Here is a 13,328-nt window from a genome sequence, read left to right as displayed (position 1 = left end):
GACTGCAGGCAACAAATGGTTGGTACAAGAAAATGCCAACTTCCAAAGAGTGGCATTTTTAGAATTGTGACTAAAAATCCAATGTTACCATTAAAGACCAGTTTAAGTTACAATTGCTTACACACCAAACATGACATTTCTCCCAAACAAATGTAATCACATATTAAATGTAATAAGGTAACACAATGTTAGCATATGGGAGAGGTAGGTCTCACCGCAGTGAAAAACACTTTTCTTCACTACCAGGACATAAAAAACTTAAAAGTACATGTTCACCTTTTTAAATACAATGCATCCTGCCCTATGGGCTGTTTAGAGCTTTCCTTAGAAGTGACTCATATGCCATAAACAGGGAGTTTTAGGCCCGACAAGCGGTTTATTTTGCCAAGTCAAAATGCCAGTTTAAAATTGCTCAGAGGTTGCAATGACAGGCCTGGGTCATGTTTTGAGGGCTACTTCACAGGGTGGTACAATGAGTACTGCTTATTTGTAGTATTAGGGGGTGCACTCCTGTTTTACTCCTTTTTTGTTTGTTTCCTCTGGGGTGCTGCAGCAAAGCAAGGGCTGTCAACACTTGCTGTATTGAATAAATGGTTTGTAACAAGTACTGGGACTTGAATATTCTGCGCACAATACATTTGGTGATAACACCACAATATAAATATTCAATATTGAAACTTGTTTTTGTTTATTCCTCTTTTCAAAACAATTTTCAAACTCATAAATCAACATAAATGTGCATTTCATTTCATCAATGCCATTTGTACATACATTCACATTATGTGCATTATATACAAGTATTTGAAAACACTATTCTGTATACAAGATCATGCAATTTTCAATGTTTATGCCCATATTCAAGTCCCAGTACTTGTTACAATGAGTACTGCAGCATCTAATTTACCAGCCCTGGGTATATGGTATACCACTTTATTAGGGACTTATAAGTAAATTAAATGTGCAATCAGGTGTAAGGCAATATTCCATGTTTTAGAGAGTGAGCAAAAGCACTCTAGCATGGTTAAGCATGGTTAAGCAGGTTAATGTGCATAGAGTCCTAGGGCCAGCAAAAATGAGTTCAATAAAACAGGAGGGGAGAAGGCAAAATGTTTGACCACCCACAGGCTGATAGGTCTAACAGTACATAAGTTCCACCACAAATTACATCCCCACTTTCAAATCATTTGGTGTGCAATTTGCGCATCCCTGGTTTGCAAAGGAGGATATTGCATCTGTTTTGATACATCAAGTTTCAATTGATGAGAAATACTAAGCTTGTCCTTGGTCGCAATAGCTCAAACTATAGGATTTTCTCAGAGAAAACTGTGGGAAAACAATACAATCATAACCAACATTGACATTGAAGTCAAAATCAAAACATAAAATAATTAAGTTCCCAAACTAACTTAGTAAAAAGAATAAGCATTTAATTTGTAAAACACTGCCAAAATGTTGAGAATTGGTGACGGTCATTAGGCGTTATGACTTTAGCAGTGAATATTAAGAAGGATCCATATAAAATAATCGGAAGGTGAAACTTGAAAGTCTATAGGACATGGGTGACTTAGACTGAAACACCCTTCCAGGATAACCCCAATGGAGTTCAGGTCAGGTAATGTCTAGTGGTTCAACTGGGTCAACAGTTTTAACTTCAGTCTAAGTTTGTAAGATGGAAGTAAATATTAACCAGCAAGTTAAAACAGGAAGCAGTGGTCAGTGAGGGCTCAATGAATCTGAGAACACTGAATTCAGAGTCCCACTGCCACCCTCAGTATGGAAGCTAAAGTTTCAAGCAGGACCATCTTGAAATCCGAAGTCATCACGGTCACTTCAGCATCAGTATCACTTGGCTGCCTTTTCCCCTGAGACTGAACATTCATATTTTTTTCTGGAGCTGAAAATCCTCCAACAGGGCAAGGCAGGACATGATGGCTGAGGATTGGTCTATAAGGCCGTGTAGATTGGATTTCATTTGGTTTCCTTTTTGGCCACTAATGCTCTGAGAGGAACACATTTAAAATTACAGCCAACCTTACTCCCTCATCACAGGGGGTACCTTGCCCCTTTGCCCACTTTCCTTCTCTTTGTTTGGACTAACGACCTAATTTTGAGTTTGGCAGGTCGGATACTCCATCACCAACCTAGTTGATATCCCACCCACAATAATGCAAGTCCCAATAGGCTTTAATGCATCTGTAATATGGCTGATGGGATATACACAATGTTTGTGATGGAGTGTCCCATTCAGCAAACGCTAAATAAGATCCTAAATCATTTTGGGGCAGTTTTATAATAACTGACGCATCCCTGCATATCAGCAGGGATGAGCCAGTTATTGTGCGCCACAGCTCCGCCACCATGGATGCGCCGCATTTACAATGCGGCCCACCATGGGGCAAAAAGGCACAGATGCGTGACGCATCTGTGCTGTAAAAGTGGCGCATTGCTGGAGTTGCGTTGCAAGCGCGACGCAGCTCCGGCAATGCTTTGGGGGGACCTATCTTCAAAATGCTGCGTCAATCCTTACGCCTGCTTCAAGCAGGCGCAGGGTTTTGACGCAGCATGGGCTCAAAAGTGACTGAGTGAAATCTTGTAGATTTCACTCAGCCACTTTTAAGAGGCGTTCCTGCGCCGGAACGACCCCCCCTGCTCCAGAATGCCTACTTCTGGCGCAGGGCTTTACAACGTGACGCATCTGCCAGATGCGTCACGTTGTAAATACCCCGCAGCATGGTGCAGGATTTGCGCCGCCGCTGCCTCACAAAAGTGATGCAACGGCGGCGTAAATGAGGCGCAAGGGGCTCATAAATCTGCCCCTTTGTTTGGAGCAAGGCTCCACATTTCCAGATATTTTCTATATGACGTCCTCATAAAGATTTGTTTCTTGTGTCAAAATGCACCATGTTAGATTGATCAGACCATTTTGACTGCTGAGGCTCCACCCTTATCTTGTAGCCTTGGCATCCTCTCCTGGTCCTGACACCTTCTGATATCAGTGCACAAACAAGAGTGGGAGAGATACTCAACCATACCTTCTGCCACTTTAAAGCTAGAGTCCAGTCCCAGTCGTCAGCTGGTTCTTCCACAAAGATATCCTTCATTGCCATTTATTCTCCTGGGACAATAAGAGTTGAGATTATCTGACCCTTGGGAAGAACCTCCAAAGCTTGGGCAGAAAAGAAAGTAGGAACCAAGGCCTAAGTACTTAATCAGGCTGACAGCAGTTGGTCCTTACTTCTCCTTGTCTTCATCCAAGTTCAGCTGTGTTCTAAAGTCTGCTGAATGTTATAACTTAACTGCAAAACAATTATATGGTTGAGGGCTTTCAAGGAGGGTAAAATGCCACTTCCACTGTTGGAGTTCTACAACCCCCTTGCATGGTTTGACCTATTATAATGTGGGATCTTCCTATTCTCAGCAGTGGAAAGCCTATCCAGGCTGTTTCTGGAGTCTGGTAACTTCCTGGGGTCATAGGAGCAAGGCTGCTTATGAAAAAGCATGCAACAATTACAAGAAAATGGTAGAACCCTGTTCTAGCATAAATGTGCTACAACAAGAGTTTATATGTTGCTTTTTGGTGTCACTGTTCTCTTCTCTTCTCTCCCCTAACCTTACTGAGATAAGTGTAATGGGATATTACAGAAATAAATATCCTCCCATCTTCCTCTCTGTAACTGTAGAGCAGGCAGCTGCCCTAGCAGTCTTTTATTCTCTATGAGATTCTTGATTGGTGCCATTCCAATTTCTCTCTGTATCGGGTTGTAATATTTCATAATCTCTAATATGTTCAGTCATTATTTTCATTTTTGCTGTAGCATATTTTTTCACATTATTAGAGAAACATTAATATATTCTTAAACTTTACATGCCTACCTATCTCTATGTCTGACTGACTCTTTATCTGCTCTTTTCTAACTATGACTTTTATCATCCTCTATCTCACCTTCTTTCTCATTTGCAATTTCTTTTAGTACATCTACATATGCGCATTTGTTTTTCCTGTCTCATTGTCTACCAGTTCTGATTTATCTCTGTCGCTTTGCCTGTTACTGTTTTCTTGAATCTCTGTCTGTTTTTTATGTTTGACTCTGTGTCTTTGTCAATTTATTAATCTGTTTATTTGTTTGTCCCTTTACAATGTCTGCTAGTCAGTCTGCTTTCCCTCCCCACATGTGTTGCTAAACATATTCTTTTCCATCAAATTCAGGCTGGCAGGCTTGAGGACCTTCAACTCACCTTTGAGACCTCTGAAGACAATGGCACTGAGGGCGGCACCAACACCTCTATTCTACATGGTTAGTCTTGGGATGCTTCTTCTGCTGTCTTCTTTACCAATTGGAAAAGGGTGAGTAGATGGGCTGTATTACTTCAGTACCCTGATACCTATCTCATATCTAAATGGTTTTGCCAAGACATCCGAGCGTAATGCCGCAATTAGGGCTGTTCCTTTATCCCTTTCAACCTCCAATGGGGCTCGAGATAAATGCTGTGGCAAAACAGATCACTCTTATTATGTGTTATTGAGAATTTCCAGTAAAGGAAAACAAGAGTTACTGTCACATTTCTGATGCCTTAGAGATAATAAATGTAGTTGTATAATCACTGAGTGCATTTTTAAGAATGTATGTAAAGTAAATGTAAAGTATGGACAGCTGAAAACTAGTGTGAGTGTGTCAGTGTCATAATCTTAAAGCCTAATGTGAAGGAAATCTCTACATGACAGTCCTGATTTACAAGGAAAATGTACACTTTTGTGTAAGTTTAGGATTGTTTGCTATTCACAAAGGTATTTTATGAGTAGTACCTTTATGACTCCAGAGTCCTATCTCTTTATGTGCAGAGACTCCGCGGTTGTAAAAATACTACTCGTAATATACTTTTGTGAATAGCAAGCAATCGTAAACTTACACTAAACTGTACGTTTACCTTTGTGAATCAGGCCCTGAGAGTTTAGCTTTATTTCGAGGACAAATTTGTGTTGCTGCCATGGCTTCTAAAAAAAGATTCAAGTGAGCCATAGAATAGCAGGTTTCAAAATAAACATCACTGGGCAACTTCGATACTAAAATGATAATCACGCAAGAACCTAGGACTTGTATAACGACTAAACCTAGAGTAGCCGACGACGATTGCATGCACTATATGATTTAACTTGTTTCATTCTTCTATTTTATCTTGCGTTTTACAGATTATGCTTTTGTAATACTCACTAGGACTATATTGTTTAATTTGTTATAAGACCCAATAAAAAGATTCAAACAGACAAAAACAAAAATAAACATGCAATAGCTCAGAAGACATCCATACACGTCTCATTGAGTTTGAGATATCCTTTCTCATCAGTTGCCAAAAGTCCATTCTTGCATGTACTGTGCTAAAAATTAGGATTTATGCTGAGGTGATATTGTCATGTGTGTCGGAGCAGACCGTTTATTTTATTTGTTTATTTGTTTGTTTATTAATTTGTTTGTTTGTTTATTTAGTAATTTATCACCAGTCTCTACTCTACATTTAGCAACACAACCAGCAAACATGAACCAAATTTGTACCTGGCAATCTTCATGACTTTTAATTCTGCTCTCCCTCCCTTGTAGTTCTATTCAGCGAATTGATAGGCAATCATACCTGTCTCTTCTTTAGGGAATCCTAGCAAAAACCCTCACTGTCTGTTCTATAGAAGAATACCAACCCCTTAACTCTTAAAGGGGAATACATTCCCAACTCATCCTGATGTTACCAGCGCTCAATTATTCCTCGTCCAGCCAGGGGAGAGTGGGTTCAAATGTGAGTAATTGGATGAAGAATGTGAAATTGTGGTAATAAACATTAGCAATCTGACATTGTCATCCTTATCCACAATTCTTGTCCCATTCCTCACTACGGGGAACAGCCATTACAACGCGGTTTTTACCACGCAGTGCAGTTACATCGCATGCGTTACAACGCATGCGATGTTACAACGCTATGCCATTACAACGCCAGTCTTTACATCGACTTGCGCTAGATGGCGTGCTAACATTACAAATAGTGTAGTTTACTATCCCAACACCTTCCCTACTGTTAAGTGGACTGGAGTTGGAATAGTAAATTACACTTTTTTAATGTTAGCACGCCATCTAGCGCAAGTCGATGTAAAGACTTGCGTTGTAATGGCATAGCGTTGTAACATCGCATGCGTTGTATCGCATGCGATGTAACTGCAAGCGTTGTAAAAACCCACGTTGTAATGTCATACATCCCTCACTACTGTAGGTATACCAAATCAATAGTGATAAAGAAAAGAAAGCGTGGTACACATGTGACAGAATTCATGCCAAATATTATCTAAATAAACATGAAATGATGATACACACAACAGTTTGTAATACATTTTTCTCCTTTCAGAACCTTTGTACAAATTGCAGTTCCAAACTCATGGCAAAATGTAACCTAAAATGCTTAACATAAGTAGATCGGCTTGCCCAAGTCATAGAGAGACCACCCCTGTCTGCCCACGAGGCGGCCATCTCCCTGATAGTGCTTGGCTGAACTGGCTCTTGCAGCTCAAGACTAGAATTCACATAGGAAATTGAAATTGCTGCCTGAACCCTATGGCTTAAAGTAGAAAGGGACGCTTTGCTAGCTTCATTAGCCTGACGAAAGTTTATAAACAATAAATCAAACTATCTCTACTCAGCTAATCTGATGCTGTAAGTCTTGGATGCTTAGACTACATCGAGCAATCCCTCATGAGTTATGTAGTTGTCGGAAGATAAACCTGGAAGAATTATCTCCTGAGATCTATTGAAATGATGAATTCGCCTTTGAACAAATTGCAACCCCAACCTTAACACCATGCAATCATCAAAAATAAGACAACTTGCAACCTCAACTTTAACACCATACGATCCACATTAATGCAGTCAAGATTTCTATTAATCTTATGATTATCTATAACTATGGTCATAAGGAACTTAACCTTCAATGTCAGATATTTAAGGGGAATTTCTTTAAAGTCTCAAAAGGAGCTTTCCACAAGGCATCCAATCCCAGTAAAAGGTCCCAGGAAGAAAGCATTTTCCTAACTCAAGGTCTCAGAACATCAAAAACTTTAAGAAAACCACATTTTCAATTTCAGATCCAATTCCCATGACAAATGAAAGGCTTTAATGACCATTATAGCTTCAATGTAGAGATAGACCAACCTTTGTGAAAACCTTCCTATTCAAACTACAGGATGTCTTCTGGAGAATATAGAGTAGGAGGAAATCTCTAACATCAATCCACTTTGAAAAAGAGGCCCAGTGCTAATTATACTCTTGTCTAGTTGACTCCACTTGAGGACTGAATGGAGTTAGACACAAAAAAGAGAGTCCTAGCTTCCTAAGCCATGAAAACTTCCATAGTGTCAACCTTAACCACTGAATAACTTCAATGATAACAGATGTGAACGCACAAGAGTATAAGGGTGCAGGGGTATAAATCATACTTGGCCCAGGAATATTTCCCGAAGGAGTGAAAACCATTGCCTTCTCGGCCAGTGCGAACAAAAGACAACTATTTCTGCTTTATCCTCCTGATTTTTACCAGTAGGTGAGAGGTTAGAGAAATGGGAAGTGATTTTGGCAAGAAAACAACCGACAGAAGTGACCACTGGTCACTAGTAAGTATGTAAATGTATGCTTACCTGTTTTATTGCAGATTTTCAATTTTTTTGTTCCCCTGCATACTCCTAGAAAGCAGCTTCAGTTGCAGATTTCTGGAAAAGTTTTGAAAATGTTTAATTGCAGTCATGCAAAAGCTATTTTGTGTAATTGGACATAATCTGCAATGGTGCATGTATATATCCCTTTCCAACTGAGGAAATATGAATTTTGTGATCAGTTATGTCCCCTATCGTAGACCCCAACGGCTCCATGTACATGCTATAAGTACATGTATGTTCCCTCCTGCTCCAGTTTTGAAGACGCAAATATATGTGCGTCCACCGTCAACATGTCCTCTTTCAGATCCGCCATGAATGGGTCAGATATTCCATTCCTAAGTATGAAAGGCCACCGACTTTATGTGGTTCACTTTCCACATTTTACAGATTCAGGCGAGTAGGCCCGAATTCTGTCATCAAGCCTTTTCCTGCCTTCTGCTTCTGAAAGCTCCAGTCTGAGCCTGCATCTGTATCCATGAACTTTGTCCTACTCCCTGCGCGGCTAACGGTGCCTGATCCAGCCTGTCGCCTGCCAAAAACTGTATTTCACCTTCAAGATTATCTACTCCGCTCCTCATCCGATGCATTCCTGTCTAGTAGTTTAGGTAAACATTCCTCCAGCTACCGTGCAAAGGGCCAGGCCTCGCTGTCCTCATGCAAGTAATTCATAGCCCCGTTACCATGGAATATTCCTACCCCCTCGCATCTAGTGTAGACACTTAGACGCTTGTACACGCACTAACAGTCAGTATAGAATAGATTCTATCCTAGAGACCTCTCCTTTTGGATAACACAGTTCTTTAAACATAGGATATTAGATATGATTTGGGATTAGGTTGACATAACCCCAGACTTCTGTCTCCACATGTAGCGCTAAATGTCAAGTCCCTTCACCCTCTAGTTGCACGTCAATCACACGTCATGCGGCTGCGCGCGCATCTCTGTCAAATATTTCTGCTGACATTGCAAGATTCTCTTATGGATCCACCCACTTGTGACATCATGTATGATGACGTTTATTAAATTACGCCCATACATCCGCCTCTATTAGTTACGTATGCACCTTTTATCTGTACTATCAGCTGTTACGCCTCTTGCATCTGTTTCACTGTAATGTATTTTCTATAAAACTGCCTATCTGTCAATAATGTATGCCCTTCCTTCCTGAACTTTCGTGGTGATGGAATAGAAAGCCTACAATTCGAATTGTATTCCTTTGTATAGGAATAAAGCCTTTTAAAACCTCTAATACCACGGATTCTGCCTCTTATATTTACTGAGTTATTCTTAATAGACTTTACCGCATAAAAAAATAGTACCGGTAATGAAATATTTACCACATAAATTGGCGCCCGAACAGGGACACTTTCTCATCTCACGCGCCGGCGGTGCGTTGCAGGCCCGGTCTCCTGCCACAGCTGAACGGACAAAAACGCGTACCTGCAGGATTTCCTGTATCTCCCTCCGGCCAAGCGGGGACGACTGAGGCTGCGATCAACACCCAGACGAGGCGGTGAGAAGTGCGAAGTATCCCGACCAGAGCCTAGCTGAGAGAGCAAGATCCGAGGTATACAGAGGCCCACCAGGTTCCGAAGTTCCGAAGCTCCGAGTCCAGTCGAGTCGAGTCCAGTCCGGTCCAGTTTCAGTTCCGTTCCGAGGCCTTCCGTTCCGAGCTACCCGGTGAGTACCATTACCGGGGAGGCATTTAACGTGCACATAGTCTGTGCCGGTCAAGACGGGTTTGGGTACACAAATCCGGTCTGCACTGTTTTAGCAGTGTATCTGTACTGTTTAGCAGTATATATAGTATGTCTTGCATATAAATAAGTACTATCTAGTGTCAGTATTATGTCAGTAACTAGTTTTCTATTAGTTATCATTGTTCGTAAAACTGTTAAGTGTTAAATGTTTTAAATACGTTCTATATATTGTGGTGTGAATGACTGTTCATTATTGTATTTTCTTGTATAAAGTGTGTTCTAGTAATAAGGTCTAAAAAATGCCGCTCTTTTCGAAACTAAGACAGATCAAAACCAGAAAAGGTGTACTCGAAGAAGCTGTTCCCATCCCACCTAGGGACACTCCAGGGTACTTTATGTATCATAAGCATGGCCTAGATGCCGTATTATTTCTTGATTTATGGGTGGACTACACCAAAGAATTACCAGAGAGTCAGAGATGGCCCGCAGCGGGGACCTGGGATGCAGATTGCATCATGAGAGTAGAAGAAGAATTATGGAAAAAGAAAGCCAGACAGTCACAGAAAGATGCCATTGAATTATGGCGTAAAGAATCATATAGACGTACAGAAAAAGCACTCAGACAGGAGGAGAAAGGTAGAGAGAATTCAAATAAAACCCGAGAAAATCTATTACTTGAGGAAGGTACCCGAGTAAAATCAGAACAAGTAGATAGACAAAGAAACACTCTTATGAATGGTATGTATCCTCTTCTGGCTGAAGGGTTACCTAAGGCTACCCCGGAAATACCAAAAGACTTAACCCCTCCATTGCTCCCGATAAAAGCACATCCCAAAACACATCCCAAAACAGCAAAGGACGTTTTCCTTTCCTCCTATTTAGATGACGCAGCTCCCGAGTATGCTAATGCCATACCACCCACACCGCTTGTCGATGGTGTTCAACACCAAGAGCATTTGTCTGTATCTCCGCAACTACAAACTCCTACACAAGTTCCAACAGGCCCGTCCGTTTCTACAGTTTTTCCCGCATCTACAATCTCTATCCTACGCCCAACGAATCCTTTCGTGCCTAGCACCTCAGATGGTGCTACAGGAGGTACGACAGATATGTTTGCCACACCGCCGCGAAATAAACAGACCCTTAGAGATTTAGCACTCCAACGTACACCCCAACTAGCGACATCCGACATGTTTAAAGAACAGCTTGTGGATTGTAGATACGACCCAGTACCAGGTAGACAGGATAAATTGCTCATATCATCACTACGTATAAGACGAGCTACATTATATTTAATGACGATACCAGGAATGGGTGAACACCTAGACGAAATATATCGTTTTGTCCAAACAGGGCGAGGTCCAGAAAGTATTGACGAAGCTATGGAATACCAGAAAGTGGATGTCCAAAGACAACTACTACGTTTTTTCATAAATTGTGTAATTAGGAATCAAGACAGGCCTGGGGCAGATCACGATACCATGAAAAGACTTGCCAAATGGGGTCAGAATATATCAGAAGAGAAACATGATAGACAGGCGTGTATAATTGCCATGTGTCGAAAGATCCGCAAGGAAGTAGAACGAATACATAAAGAAAGACGAGAAACAGACAGAGTAGAATCAGAAGAAGAGGAGGAGCAAGAATCAGAGCAATTAGAAACGATAGCTTATGTAGGTAGAGGAAGACCCCATAATAATACCAGAGGCTTTAATGACCCGATACGTGCGATACGTCCAGAATATAATAGACATTTTCCAAACCCTATGTTAAATACAAAATCCCCTGAACACCTATTCCAAGCCGCTGATAAATTACTCCGAGATCGAAGGGGGTACCATATGCTCGATTCCATGGACGAACAAGAACTAGCCAGGTCAGCAGTACAATGGGCTGACAGTCCCGGCGAATACAATGATGATGTAATTGCACACACGTTTCTGAATCTTGACCCATACGAACAGCGCTTAGCTAGTATATACATGATTCAACACCTCCTTATATTATATAAAAGCCAACACTCCGATCCAGGACCCTTACCTGACATATTGACAGAACTACTCACGAATATATGGAGAGGGTCAGGTACTGATTTGATTAAAGAAATTCTAGAATCCCGAAACCAATATTTAAATTTCGTATGTCCAGAACACGTTCCAGTTCCCATCATGGGAAGAAAAATGTATCACACAGATAGACAGAACCCGTTACGCGAAGTACACCCAATCAGAAGTGACGGTAATAATTTTACACGCGTGTTTGTGTACACGCCTATAACTAAACTGGAATTATTAGAAATGAAGAAAGTAGTACCCAGCCATGACAAGGACCCAGCAGGTTTCCACCGTGAAATAAAGGACATGTTACTCATGGGAGAGTATACCTACCCCGACATTATGAAAATATTAAAAGTCCTATTACCCGCCGGTGTTTATGAGAAACTCAAAGAAAAGGAATGGGACGTGGGAGACCAAAAGATAGATTGGACAGCATTGGAAAACGAAGAAAGGGCCCGAGCTGCAGGAGCAGGGCTTGGGGAAAAGACTACAGCACTAGCAGGATTATTAATACAGGTACTGCCACGTTTATTAACTACGAAAAAGGAAGACTGGGGTGCAATCTCAGCCTGTAAACAAAAGCCAGATGAAGACACTAGTGATTTCTATTCCCGATTTGAAAAATGTTTTAGTATAAATAGTGGCATAAAAGCCAGTAGTGAGTCATATCCACATCTGTTTGTGACAAAATTAGTTGAGAATTCCCTGCTGCAAGTCAAGAATAGAGTATTGAAATTCGAAAGTACCTGGCAAGGTAATACCCCATCACAGATGTTACAGATGTTACAATATCACCACGATAGAATTAGAGAAGAACAAGAACACGAACAAAGACGTATGAAAGATACAAAAATGAAAATGCTTGTTGCACAGTCAGTTCCAGCCGATAGTCATCAAAAGGGTGATTCCGCAGGTCCTGCGAAAGGGACATGCAACTATTGTAAACAACAAGGTCATTATATACACGATTGTCCAGTCCTGAAACATAATATTGCCACAGGTAGAACGCAGGAAAGACCACGTCCACCTAGACAGGATCAGAATCAACAACAAATCCCTCAGCATGCACAACCTAGGTTAGCTCCACAACAGGCGGCTCCACAACAGATCGTAGCACCACCACAAGCGCAGCCTATTGCTGCAACACAAGCAACGACACAACAGATGTATCAGTACCCACAAACAGATTATCCCGATTATCAGCGATACTCATGAGATAGCCTAGAGAGGGAAGTTGGCTTACCCCTTATAGAGGTTCCTGTAGACCAAGAGGGACCTTATGTACATAGTGAACTATTAGGGGAAGACAGAAAGTTTTTACTTGATACAGGGGCAAGCAGAACAACTATAAGACGCAGTGAAGTTCCAGGGGCACCCCTCTCAGGCTCACAGAATATTTCCCTTGGATTCTCAGGAAAACCTATAATAAATGACGTAACACAACCTCTTCCACTTACGGTCGGTCCATTGACATGTACTACAGATTTATTGCTTACTAAATCATGTCCAGAAAACTTGTTAGGCATAAAAACATTGAAAGCTCTAGGAGCCATAATATGTTGTTCTCCGGAAGGAGTACGACTATTTTTACGTGACTTTAAAGGTCACTACGTGTCCAGAGACATGGATCACCGACTGCAGAATTTACCTACACATTTATGGGCACAAGGCCCCACTGATGTTGGTTGCATGAACATTACACCATATCGAGTCACACTGAAAACAGGAATAGTACTACCACGAATGCGACAATACAAGTTACCACCAGATGCTGTAGTGGCTTTACTGCAAATCATTGACGAGCTCATTGCACAAGGAGTGGTTGTCGAAACCGACTCCAATATATGTAATTCCCCGATAATTCCGATTCTTAAAAGAACGGATCCA

The 13,328-nt window shown here is 41.2% G+C and overlaps 1 protein-coding gene across 1 annotated transcript in view; it reads left to right on the top strand.

Annotated features, from left to right (window-relative positions):
- GABRA3 (gamma-aminobutyric acid type A receptor subunit alpha3) overlaps positions 1–13,328 on the top strand; it is a 1,714,543-nt gene that overhangs the window by 245,523 nt on the left and 1,455,692 nt on the right. Inside the window, exon 2 of the mRNA XM_085607670.1 lies at positions 4,208–4,345. Coding sequence (XP_085463796.1) covers positions 4,257–4,345 — 89 coding nt within the window. The 5' untranslated portion in view covers positions 4,208–4,256. The remainder of the gene's footprint in view (positions 1–4,207; positions 4,346–13,328) is intronic.

This window comes from Triturus cristatus, chromosome 5_2 (genome assembly GCF_964204655.1).
Source record: "Triturus cristatus chromosome 5_2, aTriCri1.1, whole genome shotgun sequence".
In the NCBI taxonomy this organism is placed as follows: domain Eukaryota; kingdom Metazoa; phylum Chordata; class Amphibia; order Caudata; family Salamandridae; genus Triturus; species Triturus cristatus.
The sequence above is the reverse complement of the archived record's forward strand: the minus strand, read 5'-3'. Positions and strand labels throughout refer to the sequence as shown.